The sequence below is a fragment of the Camarhynchus parvulus genome, chromosome 2 (assembly GCF_901933205.1).
Source record: "Camarhynchus parvulus chromosome 2, STF_HiC, whole genome shotgun sequence".
Classification (NCBI taxonomy): domain Eukaryota; kingdom Metazoa; phylum Chordata; class Aves; order Passeriformes; family Thraupidae; genus Camarhynchus; species Camarhynchus parvulus.
In genome coordinates this window covers 45,821,913-45,838,493 of record NC_044572.1, presented here as the reverse complement: position 1 = coordinate 45,838,493, position 16,581 = coordinate 45,821,913, and the positions used below count along the sequence as shown (strand labels likewise).

General features: G+C 38.6%; 1 protein-coding gene across 1 annotated transcript in view; it reads right to left on the bottom strand.

The window, feature by feature from the left end:
- Nucleotides 1-12,446, bottom strand: part of LARS2 (leucyl-tRNA synthetase 2, mitochondrial) — an 82,819-nt gene extending 70,373 nt beyond the window's left edge. The window contains exons 1-3 of the mRNA XM_030943528.1: nucleotides 12,370-12,446; nucleotides 9,256-9,506; nucleotides 7,293-7,421 (exon numbers count right to left, since the gene is read on the bottom strand). Of these exons, the coding sequence (XP_030799388.1) occupies nucleotides 7,293-7,421; nucleotides 9,256-9,489 (363 nt within the window). The 5' untranslated portion in view covers nucleotides 9,490-9,506; nucleotides 12,370-12,446. The remainder of the gene's footprint in view (nucleotides 1-7,292; nucleotides 7,422-9,255; nucleotides 9,507-12,369) is intronic.
- Between the last annotated feature and the right edge of the window lie 4,135 nt (nucleotides 12,447-16,581).

The window sequence follows — 16,581 nt, the reverse complement described above, 5'->3', positions numbered from 1 at the left end:
TATAATACATGTTTTCTCTATTTAAATGTCCTAGACTAATGTCCTGCCTTTACATTCTTACAAATGCCTTGTCTTATTACAAGTTGATGCACATTAATTGAGATTAGAAAGAATCACTCTCGGGAAATTTTTGTAAAATTTGGCTTCTGATGATCTCCTGGATACAGACAGGCAGACAAACGCAAGGCACAATCTCATTTCTCATGCTCCTGAGCAAAAGGATGTGGGAAAAACAACTTCACTAAAGCTACAGACTCCCCCAAAAGGGCTGATGGGTGCTCCAGACAGCTCATGTGCAGACATTTTAACCCTGTACCATCAGCACTGGAAGGAGCAACCTGTGCTCACAGATCCTCCAAATTCTAGCATTTATCAAAAAATACCATATCCACTCTTCACATTCAAAAGTTCAATTTAACGACCAATAGCATTCCTCAAGCTAAAGGTCTGAAGAAGTATGCTAATTCAAGTTTCAATCAGAAAACTGAATTTAAAGAGACATTAAAAATATCCTCAAATTAGCCTCCAGGATAGATCTATTTATGTAGTTGCTATAGAGATGAATGTAACATGCACAGTGGTTTAGAAAATGATTTCAAGTTTATTGTCTCTTTTACTTCTCTACCATGAATGGATTTGAAAGATTTGTGAAATGCATTTGTCTAAGCAACAGGTCAGCTCCTTCTGGCTGTAATCTGCAGCAAAAATGCCACAGTCTCCATGCAGCATTTGATATTACATCTTAACTCTAGTTATTCAACATAAAAATCCGAAGAGAAATGGAAGAGGAGAAGAAAATATGCAACTAACATGTCAAAAGTTGGCACAAAGGAAAAAGGAACAGTTCGACTGTTCAAAAAAATTAAAAATATGAAGAAAAAATAGAAAGTAGTTTTGAAGATCAAAGGGCTATTCCTTGTAGCTCTTTGATGGGTTGGTCACTGGTCTAACTAGCAGAAAACATGGCTGCTCTCTCTACCAGCACAGATGAGCAGAAGAGAAACAAGTCATCCACTTTCTTGAATGCTGACTTGATTGCCTTCAACAGCAACCTCTAAACCTTATGCAACTGAGGGATCCATTCTGCTCACTGCAGTGACCATTCTTCCAAACATCACTTCTCTAGGTATACAATATTTTCTCTAAGCCTCAAGGAGAAAGAAAAACAAGTAATGACTGTATCATGTTAAACAGCAGGCTGCCTAAGTCTAAGGGTGCCTACACCAGGTAAAACAAGGCAGGGTGTAGTTTCAGCCATTTTACAATGTCTATCACCAAAGGCAGCTGTGGGTTTATCCTCACAATGAAGTGGACAGGTGAACTCGTGCTGGAAACTCCCAGGTTAGTCTTGAACACACATGGCACAACTTCAGATTCTCAGAAGCTCACATGACCAGGCAGGATCAACTATGAAAGACCGGCATTTTCTACCACACGGTGTGCACAGGAGCATAAATGTTACAAGGAAGTGATTAAACAGCATGTGGGGAACAAAGTGCTCAGTAACTACCACACTGAATGGTCTTTTTAGGAACAAATTATTAAAAATAAAACCAGATGCATCTTGAAACATTTTAGATCCCAAAAGACTCTGGCTTGAAGCATTTTTAAGAATCATTCCACAGCATGGTCAAACATCTGTTGTTAGCGATGGCTAGAGCTCTTCATGTCACTGTGGGACCAAGGGGAGGAAGACACAGAAACTCCCCTGATTCAATGCTGAGATCTCAGCTCTTCCTCTCAGAGCATTCTCATCTGTTCACTGCTGTAACAATCAGCTCATCACACTGACATCAGTAGGTGAGATCAGTGTACTATATAACACAGAGCTGACAATGATCTCATAACACTCAGCTCTAAGCCTCCATCAGCATCACCAGGGCTGGTGATTCAGTGAATTTTCCTCGTTCTTTGTAAGGACACAAACATGTTTGCTCTCCTGATGTACTCAGTATGTCTCAGAACTATGACCAGGGAGCTGACATACTGTTCTTACACTCAGATCAATGCATTCTAAATTTTAAGAAAGATGGTAGACTCAGTGTCAGAAAGGCTGCAAAGAAATATATTTCATTCAGAGAATGTGTAATAAAAGAAGATGACCAGAAACAAAAATTAAGAGGCTTGCTGACAAATTAGTGGTTTGAATTGATACGGCAAAGTCTACGCTCCTATCTCTGCTTGCAGCCCCATGACACACTCGACATGAACTAACCAAAAAAGGCTGACAAAACAGGCAATCCATGATTACAAGTTCCAGCTGCCAGAAGACACCCCTAGCTCCATCATGGATCTTGCAATTGTGCAATCACAGACACATGAGACAGCAAGGACTTGCAGTTGGAGAGGGCAATGGAAAGGATGGCTGCTCCTTCCATTGGCTGCCCACAGTGGCTGAACTTGTTGAAAATCTGATGTAAAATGGCGTATTACAGCACACTTTAAATACAAGACCTCCCCTTGTGTGAAGCCTAGATACTCCTTTAACCATTACAGGTAACAGACATCATTGCACAACAGGTAAAAATTACCATCAAACAAACAAACAAATAAACAGACAACTACCCCAAGCCGATAAGGCACACCTCAAAAAAGATAAAAATAAGGAATTTTTGACCAGTGTGTACATTCTAAAAAGGACTATTTTGATGCTTCTCTGCAACATAGTCCTGCATATTAGAAAAGGTACTCTCTAATAATCAAACCATACAGATTTCCATCGAAACATAAAATGCCCATTTATTTTTATTCTCATAGAATATAAGATATGAGAAATTACTCAACATCCACAGAGTACCATACACATTTTGAGAACAAAGTTATCTTTTGCCTCCTTAATCTCACACATTCTTGTCTAACATAATTATATTTAAAATTATATCTCATTTTCTCTTTTTCTTTCAAAACGAAATAGAGTGAGCTCATTAACACCTTCAGTACAGGTTGTGGGAAAACTGAAATTAAATAAGATTCAATTCACACACAATACTTGTAATATTTGCTACTTGATTTATACCACATGAAATAACCTGACAAAAGGACACAAAAGCCTCACAAAAAAAAAGTGGAGAATAGCAGCTAGTGATGATCAGAAAACAGATCTGTATGGAAATAATTTGTCCTACTGATGATTAATTATAGAGTTTTAATTAAACTTGCCTGTCTGGCTTCAATACCATTCACTTTTGCAATTTCAAGAGTATTAAGATTCACTGCTAAAAGGGAAAATAATAAATGAAAACACATCCAATTAAAAGAAGATATGTTATGGATAAAAAGAAAACGCTCTTCAAGTCATCTAGGGGTATTGCAGAAATATCACTGACTATATTCTAATCCCATCCATCCCAGTTTAAGTGTAAATTAAGAAATAATTAGTATAGTGTGATTCTAGCATGCAGGAATTTCACCCTGATTTGATTACAGAAAGGACTATTCTCAGTTATGTACAACTCTCACACGTGACTGCCTGGCTTTGGTACCCGTTTCATTACGAAGATATCACAAGAACTATTGAACTGAATCACTCTGTTTACTGATCACTAAGGGAGTTATTCTCAGTCCTCTGAGAGGCACAAATTATCCACTTCGGAATTTATCAAAGACATGCTAATGATAGCACGATAAAGTAATGGTAAATATTTTTCCCAGAGCAATAGCACACTGGAAATATGCCATAGTAAAAAACACCATGAATATCTCTATCATTTCTACACAGCCATCTTAAATAATGAATAGGAAATCACTTCTTTGTGAATGCAAAACTCCTACATTTGCATTCACAGTGTGCATGTAAATTCATAGAGTAAACACAACCAGAAACTACACATCATAGTTCTGGATTGATTTATTAATAACTATAAATTTGTAATTTAAAATATGTACATTACTTTTTCATAGCATTTTATAATAAACACGTTTGTAATAAGATGTAGAACACTCCATATATAAAAACCATTTTAATTACACTTAAGAAACATGTCACCCTTAACACATTCTGGAAAGACCAGCTCAGTGCAGTCATGCTAAGCAATCTATATGGTTTACATTTCCCAGGCAGAGACTTCAAACTTCATCTTCAGAAATCAAAATGTAAACAAGTTATCTTCAAACACATGTACTCTACAAATCATTTATCCAGCAACCCAATCCAAGTGCATGACAGCTTGCTTCCCATGCACTGCCTACAGGTCCTTGAGTGCTGGAACAAGACAATGCTTTACAATGCTTTCATCCACAGTTTTACATTGAAGCAGTATTTCTTTCAGAAACAAGGTGGGGAAAAGAGCAATAGATATTTTATTTTCAACTTAAAGTGCTGGTGCAGTACAGGTTTCTGGGAAATATCTGTAGAGTTCAGTGTGCATTACTTCTGTAGAATATTTTAACTGAAACAAAATCAGAACTTATGGAGCGGAAAAAAATTTGAATAATAATGTTACATTTTAGAAAACCAAAACCACAACAGAATCCAAATGATTAAAAACTTTCCTGTTAAAATTTCAAAATACTTCCAATATGAAGAAATTACACAATGGCATTCAAAATAATCCCTTTGTAAATGTATTCTAGCCTATCGTCACTAAAATATTACAAAATATTACAATTCTTGCCTGCTCAGATTAAATCAATATGTAACTCATTTATTGTTTTCTCATTAAGGCATTCTTTATGAAAAATATCTCCACCTTGTTAAATATAAATTAATCTCTTACTCAATCATATATTCTTGTCAACTACATACAGATGATAGACGTTTCCCCTCACTGTTTATTAAGTAACAAATATACATTGTAGTCTGAAGCTTTCCCTGGGAACTGTAAATCTGAATGGTTTTGCCTATAATTTTCATTTGCAACAGTCCATCATTTCTCATTGCCTTATACTTTTAATTTGAAAATGATGGATGCAAAGTTTAAACAACATTGCTGCTCAAAAATCTTACCCTAACCCTGCACTAAATGACTGAAATTGATTCACTTCTCAGATTTTTGATTAGAGAAAAATTAGCAGTCCCTAGGCTTTCAAACATAGAATATTACAGCAGAATTTTGAGAAAGAAACAGAAGATCAATGGAATAACTTCAAAATTATGCATACTAACAGTTCTGTTTCTAAAGCATGCTTTCTTTATATATACTGAAGAATTCCAGTATATCCTTGAATACAGGGACAAATTAATTTTTCTAGGGAATATATAAAGTTCTATGATATAACCACGTCTTAGCCTACAATCATCACAGTATCTTCAACATCATAATAATCTTTGACAGATTGTACAACCATGAAAAGGGCAGACAGAAGTTTTAGAGGCTGATAAATTAATTGCAAAGAAAAAATCAATTATACAGACTCTAATTCTAAGTGATGGAGAAATTAGCATGGGTAATAAAGGAAAAGTTCTTTAAGGTAAAAATGTAAGTTCCAGCAAGTTAATGCACATCAATAACACAATGTCTATTAATCTGACATACCCAGAAAATCATCTGAGAGATATTTAATGTCTCTTAATCGTAAATGAAAGTTAAATTCTTTGGCTGCCCACCTTTAGTCAAAAATAGATGTTCAAACTGGTTAACATAACAGAAGATATGAGTATTTTTAGAAATCCAGCATGTTCTACAGGCACTTCTTCAAAGTAATTTTTACATGAAATATAAAAATAAGCTGAAATGTAAGATGTAAAAACTTGAAAATTCTGGAAAAACTTTTCTAGAAAAAATATAGGCAAATGTGGAAATAAAAACTTGTTTGCATGGTGACTCTTGCATTTCATTGGAATTATACTATCTTTTTACTTTTCTCCAAATGTTTCTATTAAAGGTGCTTACTTACCTTGTATTCAAAAATTTACAACTAGAGACACTGGGGCTTCTTCTCATTTAAAGTCTAAGGCATTTATTTCTTTTCCCTGCAATTTTTAAAGCCTACGAATGTATATCTGTAAAGCAGCAGCAAGTATTCAGTGCATGGTATGTTCATCACTGGCAAAAAACACATAGTATGTGGAAAGGCAGCACACTGAATAATGCAGTGACAATACCTATCAGAGTCTCAGGGATGGTGAAAAATCCAGGAAATGCTACACTTCTTCAGCACTTGTAGCAAGGAAATTGCACTTAGTACCACAACCAGCAACTAACATTTCTTTCTCAATTTCATCTTCTTTGTACTCTTTTGAGGTTGATACCTATATTCTTCAGCTGCTCCTTCTCTCTTGTACAATAGAGAGATTCCTTCCTGTTATCCTAGATCTTGCCTATACTATTTTCCTCTTTTTGTTCCCTTCTCTTTCCATGTTCCTCCTTCCTACTGTTTTCCCAGCTTCTTCACATTTTCCCTCTACCAAATGTCTTTCCTCTGTAATATGGCTGTCACTCAGGCCACAGTTCTCCTACACCTTCCTTACATCCTTCATATTCTACCTTGCCAGCCTTTAGTGCAGAATGCCAGCCAAGATCCCACTGCAGATTGCAGGGACAAGGCTCTCGGCTACCCCTTCAACCTAATGGAGAGACAGAAGGGAGTGAGGAGAAATTATGGCAGGCGTGGGGGAAACAGGGAAACAGAGAAATGTGGAAGGAAAAATGAGATTTCTTCTTGCAGATGTAGCGAGAAAGTTGCACTTAGCCTACCTCATAGGCCTGCACCTTCAGAAGACATTTCATATATATGAGCAAGGCTGAAATGGGCAAGCCAAGGGTCAGATGCTACAGAACAGAAACTTTCAGCTACACACATGATTTAACATGTGGCATGATCCTCTTCCTCTGACTTGCAGCAGTCACAAAAAAAAAGAGGTTTCTCTCCCAGCAGGCACAGAGGTTGTCCCTCTGCATCTAACAAGTGACACGAACTGGTTCTCAGGAGCAGAAGAGGTGAAAGCAGTTGGTTTTGGTGGTATCTATTTTCTCTTGCCAGGTACATCTTTTCCTCCCCCCTGGTCCCACCCAGCTGGCAGGAGGGCTGTCAGCCTCCTCTCACACAAACTGTGTAGCCCAGAGGTCTCAGTGACACTGCGCCACACATCAGTAGACTCAGGCACCTCATACAGCACCAGCTGTTATCATCTGAGGTAGCTTCTAACCACTCCTACCGACAGTGAGTTCTGAACACCACCGGCTTTAATAAAACTCTCAAATTTCAATATTCAAAGCTTCACAGGTCATTATCTACACATTTGTACCACATATTCCACTTTCATGGATTTTGGAAAATACTAATTTCCTGATCAATTATGACATTAAAACATAAAAAACCCCAACCCAGTCCTACCACTGATCTATTCTTACCTGCATCCCTCTCATTTTCTGGAACCGAGCTACTGCATCACTGATGGTGTAGACACGAACATGGCCCATGTGAAGCTTCCCAGAAGGATATGGGAACATAGAAAGCACATAAAATTTTGGTCTCGATTTCTAGAAAGAAATTTGTAGAAACTAGTAACTACATGAGTTAGCATTTCACTTGAACAAATACACGTGCACATTATAAACTACTACACAACACCATGAAGAGAAACACGGTTCTGCTGGAACTGATCCAAGTGAGCACTGACAAAGTTCATTGGATCAAATTCTTTGGGACTGTAAATGGAGGTGTTTTACCAGACTTTGCTGCCATCTCATCAGTTTATACTGATATTTCTATTGCACTTAAATGTTATGAAAATTAATTCACTTTTACTCAAAAAAAGCTATATTGACAGAACTGGAGCTTAACTGTAGCATCTGCAACTGATTATCTATGTGTTCTTAGTCTGCCCCAACAAAAACATGAAAACATAGCAGATTAAATTACTCTCATAACAGTTTAAATAATTAATGTTTTACTTTGCATCTACAACAAACACAGAGCTCACTCCTGGCCAGTTGCTTTTTGTCATCTGAACTGCAGTAACTCCCAGAGTGACTGCATCATTTGCAATTGCACGAACATCTGCTAAAGGGAAACTGTTCAGTTTCACTATGTATGCTCAGATCCGAACACATCTTACAAGCAAGGTTTTGCATAATGAAAAGAAATGAAAAATTTCATTTACTTAGGTTTAATTAAAATGACAAAAGTTACAAAGAAATCACAAATCCTCTTGCACATCCATTATTCCTAATACATCTTGATTACCACTGAATTCATCACTGATACATTGATAGTATCAAGTGCCACTGATACTTGCTAGGTTCTTATATTATTTTTCTTGTTAATAAAATAAAATATTAAAAAAAATTTTAAAAAATCAGCTTTTACTGTTCTGAATAAAACTCTATTAGCATTTGTCAAATAATATTTCTCTACCACTTTCATTCAATCACAGCAAATCAGAAATAATTTGAGTACTTCACAGCAGCACTACAAACTATTTGCCTCTTATTATGTTATTAAATCTACTTCAACTGTAAGGATAAAACAAAAATATCATTAAAAATACAATTTAGAACTTAGCATATGTATGCTACATATGACTCCTATGTACATATGTATATAAAAGGCACAAGTCTAAATGAATGCTTTCCCTGCTACAGGTATACATGTACACCACTTCATCTCAGTTTTCTTCCCCAGAAAAAGCAAGCTCTTTTCTCTCTTCAACATTTTGATAGAATTATTTTTTTTTGTCAAAGGCAAATTTTAAGGGAGATGAGCAAAAAAACATCAAGAGCCATAGAAGTGTTTTTTATCTATTGTGACACATTAATTGTGAAGGCAAAAAGAGTCAGAGACTGCGATACAGCTGTTTTCAAGATCTTTTATTGCATGGGAAAACTTTTTTCTTCAAGTCACTTACTATTCCTATGAGACTGTAAACCAGAAAATATTAAAAAATCTTTTTTCTTTAACACGGATTTTAGTGAGTCACAGGGTGTAGTGTAATAGATTTGTCATAACGTGGGGAACAGAACCTTGAGAAAATTGTTTACAAAAGTTACGATTAGATGTTTCTTTTAATACTTTAAATAATTAAGTGCCAAATATTGTATAATATGCAAAGAAAGAATTGATTACTTAAACCCCTCCTAAATATACAAGATTATACTTTGCCTATTACTGTATTTTTCCTCAGTATTTTAAAAACTATTTTTGTTTACTTATTTCATTAATGGCTTTTAATAATCTACATGAAAGTATTTTCCCCAGAAATGTAATGCTCATCTAATAATTATAAGCTATCTGTACTAAGTAAGTTTCAATTAATTTCATTCTAAGAAAACAAAAATATAAACATGTAATCTCCACATTTCTCATATTGCTTACATCAGTTTCTGAAATTCTGCAGAACTGTTCCTTTATTCTTGGGAACCACCAATTTTCAACTCGTTTCCTTGTCTCCAACCCATAGTTTTTTTCCCATTTGCCCGTCTCACTGTAAATCGTTCTCACACAAGCAGGAACCAGTCTTCTCTGCCATTTAATTAATCCCAGGAAGCCATTTAGTTGTCTCTTTAAACAGGAGGAACAAGGGCCAACTCTTTGATAAACCGACTGCATTCTTAAGGTTATGGTACCTGAAAAGACAAAAATATGTATTTCATGCCACAATACATAACAAGAACTCAATGATTATTATGATTATACTGAAAAGCAGTAGCTATTAAATTATTTCAGCTTGACTTAGTCTACTCAGCTGCTTTTCATGGAACTTGCACTCTATTTTGAATTTTATTTTTGAATTATAAAAGCATGTATTTCTTAGTCAAGAGAACTAACTGTGGCCTCACACAGAACAAAACCATTGTGTTAGATGTCTTATCTAATAAAATAAAACTCTTGCATTCAGTCTCCCATAAAGGCATAATCAGTCAATTGAAGGTTCCAGAAGCTCCATTGCCTGAATAGAAGATGGCTAACAGGGTGTTAGTAAAAATTCAGAATGAAACAGAGAGAAAAGGAAGTTGGATGAAATTATACTGTAAAAATACTGAATTTGTCATCACTGAAAAGAGATGGGGGAGGATGACTATAATTAGTAGATTTCAACCAGATATTCTAAACCAACTATTTTGCTAAGGCTTTCTTTTTCAACTAAAATCTGGTTAACTCCTCAAATGCTTCAGAGAGAGTAAAGCTACTCAGATGGGAGAAAGATTTAACAGTTCCCATATTTGGGATCAGTCTCAACAAGATATTTGCTGATTTTACTTCCTACAGTAGGAAATATGGCATTAAAAGAACCTCTACTCTGAGATTTCCTCCTCATCTTGACTGCCTTTTTTTTTTTAATGGCATTTTTACATCAGTATTTTCTACCCTCTATGGTTGGTTTTTGTGCTTTGGTGTTCTTTTTTTATTTTTAATTTTGCCCAATACACTTGTACCAAACTAGCTGTTTCAGTCAGTTCAGAATTTTCCTTGCAGAGTTACATCAGTAAAATCTCAGGGTAGAGAAACTCTGTATAAGAAAAGATTTTACTTATGCATTTCCCATAAGGTAGAAACATTACCAGCAGAAATAATTGCTATAGCACCTAAATTAGATCCCCAGCAAGCTAGTGGGAGTAATGCTTCCTTTAATATTCACCATACATGCACACACAAACCCTCACTGCCTGTCTCATTACCTATCCATAGAATTACTCCTTTTCTCTCTTACTTACCAAGCAGGGTCTTATAAACACTTCTTCACTTATGCCACATCAGTGCTTTGGATTTCTTGTTGCTACCCTCCATAATCTCTCTCATTTGTAATAAAAACAAATCCAGGACTCTACTCAGGATTCCCAGGGCAGGCGCACATGAGTCATTCAGGAGACTCCAACTTCCTCCCCTCTATAACATCACACTCATCTCAAAATTAGCATTTCAGTACTTCAAAGATTTTTGCTTATTTTTACTAATTATTTCCTTATTACTCATGTCTCATTTCTATTGATTTATTTTACAACAGAAAGGACTGCTTCCTTATCAAGCCAATTTCAGCACGGCTGATTTACAAAGCAAGTATTTTAAAGCTCAGGAGCTACATGTGTGTACAATACTTCACTGAAGGGAGACTAGTGAATGAGGGAACACAGTCTCAAGCTGCACATGGGGAAGTTTATGTTGGACATTAGGAAGAATTTCCTCCCAGAAGGGGTGATTAGATATTGGGATGGGCTAGCCAAGGAGGTGGTGGAGTCACCATCCCTCGAAGTGTTTAAGGTAAGACTGGACACAACACTCAGTGCCAAGGTCTGGTTGACAGGGTGGAGTTTGGTCGTGGCTTGGACTCCATGATCTCAGAGGTCTTTTCCAACTTAATTGATTCTGTGATTCTGAGACAGAAAGAACACAGATCCCCTGCCTGTGCACAGCTCAAGGGAAGCCCACCAGCCAACGTCATGCTTGAGAGGGCACATTTGGGTGACCTCAGGCCCTACAGGTCACCCAAGCAGGGGTCAGAGCAGGGGGTGGGAGTGAGGAAACAGCCACAGCCCCGGACACACAGCACTAGCGCTTAGCTCATTCAAACACATGGAATTTCAGGATGAGAAAGAGAACTGCTGCGTCCTTGCTGCTCTCAGGTACCATCATGCACAAGATGCAATGGTCAGCCAGCCATGTGTTGGGCCAAGCCAGGATGCATGGAACAGACGATAATCAAATCCAAAAGACACAGCACTAATCTGGTTTTCCTTTCCAGGCTTGTGTGCATGGGACTAGGACAAGGAGAGTGCCTCTCCCTGCCCCACTTAAGGGCACTCCAGCCCAGTGCTGTGTGAGTCTTTCAAGGAGCACGTTAGGAGCCTGAAACTGTCTTATTCAGGCAGGTGTGCCAAGCAAGGAGGAAGGGGCTGGTCTGATAGAGAAATAAATCACAGAATGTCCTGAGCTACAAGGGATGCACAAGGATCGCTGACTCCACCCCCTGGCCCTGCACAGGCCACTCCAAGAGTCACACCATGTGCTCAGGAGCATTGTCCAAGCCCTTCTGGAGCTCTGTCAGGCTTGGTGCCGTGACCAATTCCCTGGGGAGCCTGTTCAGCGCCCAACCACCCTCTGGGGGAAGAACCTTTTCCTAATACCCAATGTAAACCTCCCTGGCACAGAAAACGTTTGGAAAGATGCAGTAAGCAGGGGGCAGACTGAATTAAAAGTCCTAGAAACTGACTAATGAGGCCCAGCACACTTCACTCAGCCCCGGGGCGATGGGGGCGTGTCCCGCCGCTGGAGAAGCTTGCACGGGGAGCAGGCGGGACAGAGCGAGCGGGGGAGCGGTGACAGAGGGAGGCTGGAGGAGGGGGGAACTCCGTGGGTACAGGACCGCCGGGAGAGCCGGCTGGGCGCGGGCAAGGAGCCCAGAGGAGGAGGCTTTGGGAAGCCGCGGAGCGGGATTAGCGCGGCTCCGGCGGGCGGGGGGCGTGAGGCGGGGCCGGGCGGGGGGACCGTTACCTGCGCGCGCCCTCCCTCAGCTCCCCCGCCGGGCCGCGGGCGCCGCCATCTTGGCGTGTCGGGGTCGGAGCGAGGCGCCGCCTCCGCCCTTGGCGCCGCCCGACGGGGCGGGAGCTCCGCGCCGGGAGGGGGCCGGAAGAGTTTCCTCCTTTCCCGAATGTAACGTGGGAACGTAGAACAAGAGTAAATAACAAAAATATTGATATAAAAAAATTAATTAACCGAGATTCAGCTCTGTAGAAAATGCACAGAGCCTGCTCAGCCTTGAGCAGAGAGGGGCCCTCATTAATGTTTATTGTGAAAAACGCCAATCACTTGGGGTTTTTTTTGGTTTTTTTTTTTAATTTTAAAAGTTTAATATTAATAAAATGGTTATAAAAATAGTAATACAATTAGAGTAATAAAAAATTGGACAGTTTGAATTAGGACAATATGAGACAATAGAGACAAAGAGGACGTCTGGGTACTTTTTCTGGGCAGCACGAGCCCGAAAAAGGACACCCGGTAACAAAGGATTAACCCTCAAGAACAACAGCCTGTTGCATATTCGTACACTTCACACATGATGCATAAATTCCATTCAAATACAGGATTCTGTCTGGTTACCGTCAACTTCTTCCTCTGAATCCTAACAGCGCCTTTGAGGCGGGAAGAAGTTCGTTTCTTCTGATAAGAGGGCAATAAATTCTTTTTCTCTGAAAGATTTAGGTGTCCTGTGGCTGCTATCTTGCTGCAAGTCCTTTCTTTAAAAAAAGTATCCTACATAGCATAGTTTCTATTTCAATATTTTTTATAACTTAAAACTATATTTAACGCACTACTTAAGAGAATCAATACAGCATTACTTTCTAAAACAGCACATATAATATTAATTTTAATATTTGCAAAAAGCCAATCATAAAATGCACATTTTTCACATTTATAAATATCTAAAGCAGGGGTGCCGAGAGGATGTTTCCAGGCTCTTCTCGGTGGTGCCAAGCAGTAGGACATGAGACAACTGATGCAGGCAGAAACTGCTGCACAGGAAGTTCCAGCTGAGCATGAGCAAGAACTTCTGTGCTGTGCAGGACCACCGTGCACTGGAACAGATTGCCCAGAGAGGCTGTGGAGTCTCCCTCATTCAAGATATTTGGGAACCGTCTGGACGCAATCCTGTGCCGAGTGCTCTAGGATGATCCTGCTTGTGGTCCCCTCCAGCCTGACCTGTTCTGTTTAATTAGTTTTGCTCCCTTCCACATACACAGATGCCCTGTAAAGTGACTCTATAGATTAGGGCTAGATTTCAGTAATTTCAATAAATTTTACTTACCTTTTTGGGTTTTTTGTTTGTTTGTGTTTTTGGGGGTTGGTGTTGGTTTGTTTTTTTTTTTTGTTGTTTTGGTTTTGGTTTTTTGGGGTTTTTGTTTGTTTGTTAGTTTTTTTTTTTTTTTTTTTTTTCAGATGCTGAAATAAAGGCAACGCTTTGGGGATTTTTTTTTTTTTGTGATGTCTTTTTTACTAGTCAGAGTAAAAAGCAGAAGTCACAGAAATACAGGATCACAAAATGGGTACCTGGGAGCAGGAAAAGCACTGCAGTTATCTTTCTTGTCCTGAAATTCCATGTGTTTGAATGAGCTCAGGTCTAGTGCAGTGTGCCCCTGGCTGTCATCTAACCTCCCTGCTCCAACAGGGTCATCCCAGACAACATGGCACAAGTCAATAAAGGCAATCTAGCACAGCATAATTAATTCTACCTCTGCCTGAAAAGCAACATCTCATCCTGTTGTCAACACTGTGGAGTTCAGAGTTGGTTTTAATTACTGCAAGTAACTTGTAGTAGCCTCCATGGAACAAGAAATAATAATTATATATATTTTTCCCCATGTTTATGCCCTTTTGCTGCTGGCAACTGTTGGTTTTTTTCATTTTTAGACCTTTTTCTTCACTGTTGTGTCTCCAACACAGTTTAAACAGACACTGTTTATGCAGTGCAATGCCTACAGTAAAGTCAACCTTCTTATGTGACTAAAAATAAGTATTTACTGAATAAAAGCTTTCCACTTGGTTGTGTGTACCTGTCAAGTGTGCTTAAATTATAACCTTTTCACCACAAAAATGAACAGAGAGCAGCTCTGATGGTTACCCTGCTGGTAAACTAGTACATTTTCCCCATGACTCTGTGCATGATTTTATTTTGCTTTCCAGTTGATCTCCCTGTCAGCAGGTGATGGTGATCTGGCTTTAACAGGACTTCCATCCCAAATTTCTCCCTGAGCTGCTGTGTGAGCTCCTGGACTGAGGGAGGATGAAGCATTTTGTTGTCCGTGGGGACAGACAGTGCAGTCCCTGGCTGAGTCCCTTCCCCAGGATAAATGAGAGCTCATGACCAGCTGGGACATGTTTTCAACTTACAGGATGATTTCCCCTCACACTGCCCTTAGCCTCTGTACTCTTCTGATTCACGTCTGAGTGAATGGATGAAAAGTATCTCAGAGAGGTTAGCAGACTGGGTGAGACCACAGAAAAAAAGTCAGTATAAGATTTTGGAGCTTTTGTGTGCTTTTGGCTGTCCTCTTGACACCCTGGGACAATCATTCATTGCCATTTCTTGGCATTGCTGACATGGGGTTTTGATAGTGTTTTTGAAATGGTGCTGCCAAACAGTCAGTGCTTTATAGATAAGTAACTCCTACCATAAATAAGGCAATAAAAAAGTCCAAACACCAAATAACAGTGTATGTCTGGATTGGTTTTGGCCTTCATGGATTATCATACCTTGAAGAATACCTTTGTACTTCTTTCCTTCTCAGAATGTTTCTGGTTGGTCTTGGTTTATCTCACCTAATTTCAGTTTCTGTTTACAGAAAATCTTACACCTTTTCTAGCTTTGTTTGATATTGGCTGCCTTCTTCACTATAAGAATCCAGATTGCACAATAAGCTCCAATAAGATCAACAGGAAGTGACACAAATAAAATTTCAGTATATTCTCAGAGTAAGTCTCCAGTAGTATCTTGACAGAAGTCACATTTTACATGCTCTAAGTAACACACAATTTAAACCTGTGTCAAACCTGCTTAACTTTTTTTTTTGTTAGCAGCTAATAAAAGTCATACCAGTAAAGTCCTTCCAGAAGAAAATAAGAATATTATATGATTTGGGGTTTTATTTTTCTCCAGTTATTTTTTTTTAAATAGTGTCTGCAAAGTGGCGCTGTAGCCAAGACTTGGTACAATACTTGCCATTTCATCAGAATCCCAGGATGGATTTGAGATCAATCAAACCCAGTTTGGGTTGTTGGTAAACAGAGAAGAGCTAAAGGCTCCACATGAGCCCAAGCCTACGTGAGTGCTCCTCAGGTGTGGCAGGTCTACTTTTGTGTATAGCATACATCTAACTTTCTAGGAAACATTTAAGATTGTGATGAATTTAGTATTAATCTAAACAGATTATCCTTAGCTTCAAGAAAATCAAATACATAAGTAGATTGTCAGGATGAGAAAGCAATGTTTTAGTGAAATGAATGGATTAAAAAGATAAGACAAAGGTCTAACTACTGAATCAGCTATAATCTTGATGGCAGTGGGTGAGAAATATAGGTCAATATGTTTAATGTTAGATACTTAATAGTCCAGAGATTGAAATGTATTTTAAAAATTGTAATTCTAAATTCGAGGCAGTAATTAGAATGTCAAAATGTTTTCAAGACAACATAAAATAATCCTGTTGTTATTTTGCTAATTTTTCTTGCTCTAAGCTCTATGGTGTTTTCCCCAGTGGAGGGGAAGAGCACTACATACACAAAGTAAAAAGGTTTTAATTTGCAAGCGAGGATGGCCAGCTGCTCCACATCAGGTCCCATCCCTTTGGAAGTGGGAACCTCTCAGGTTCCTGAGCAAAATCCTGTAGCAATAATGAATCAGAGCTGTGAGCTACACAGCACACCATATGAGTGAAAATGAAACCCAACAATGCATTGATTGTCCGGGCAAGGGTTGGAGACACCACCCACTCGCTTGTCTCTCTTTATTGGGCCGAAACCCATGCAGAGTGTGGAGAGCAAGCCCTAAAAGGATTCAGACTTTTCCAAACAGGATACCTAACCCACTCTCCCATGATCCCCACCTTCGCCATTTGGAGTTTTTCTTCGTAACCTAGTTTGTTTTCTCAGTCTCATTTCATTATGGGAAATAATTGATACAAAAATATTTGTATTTTCTTCAATAATAAT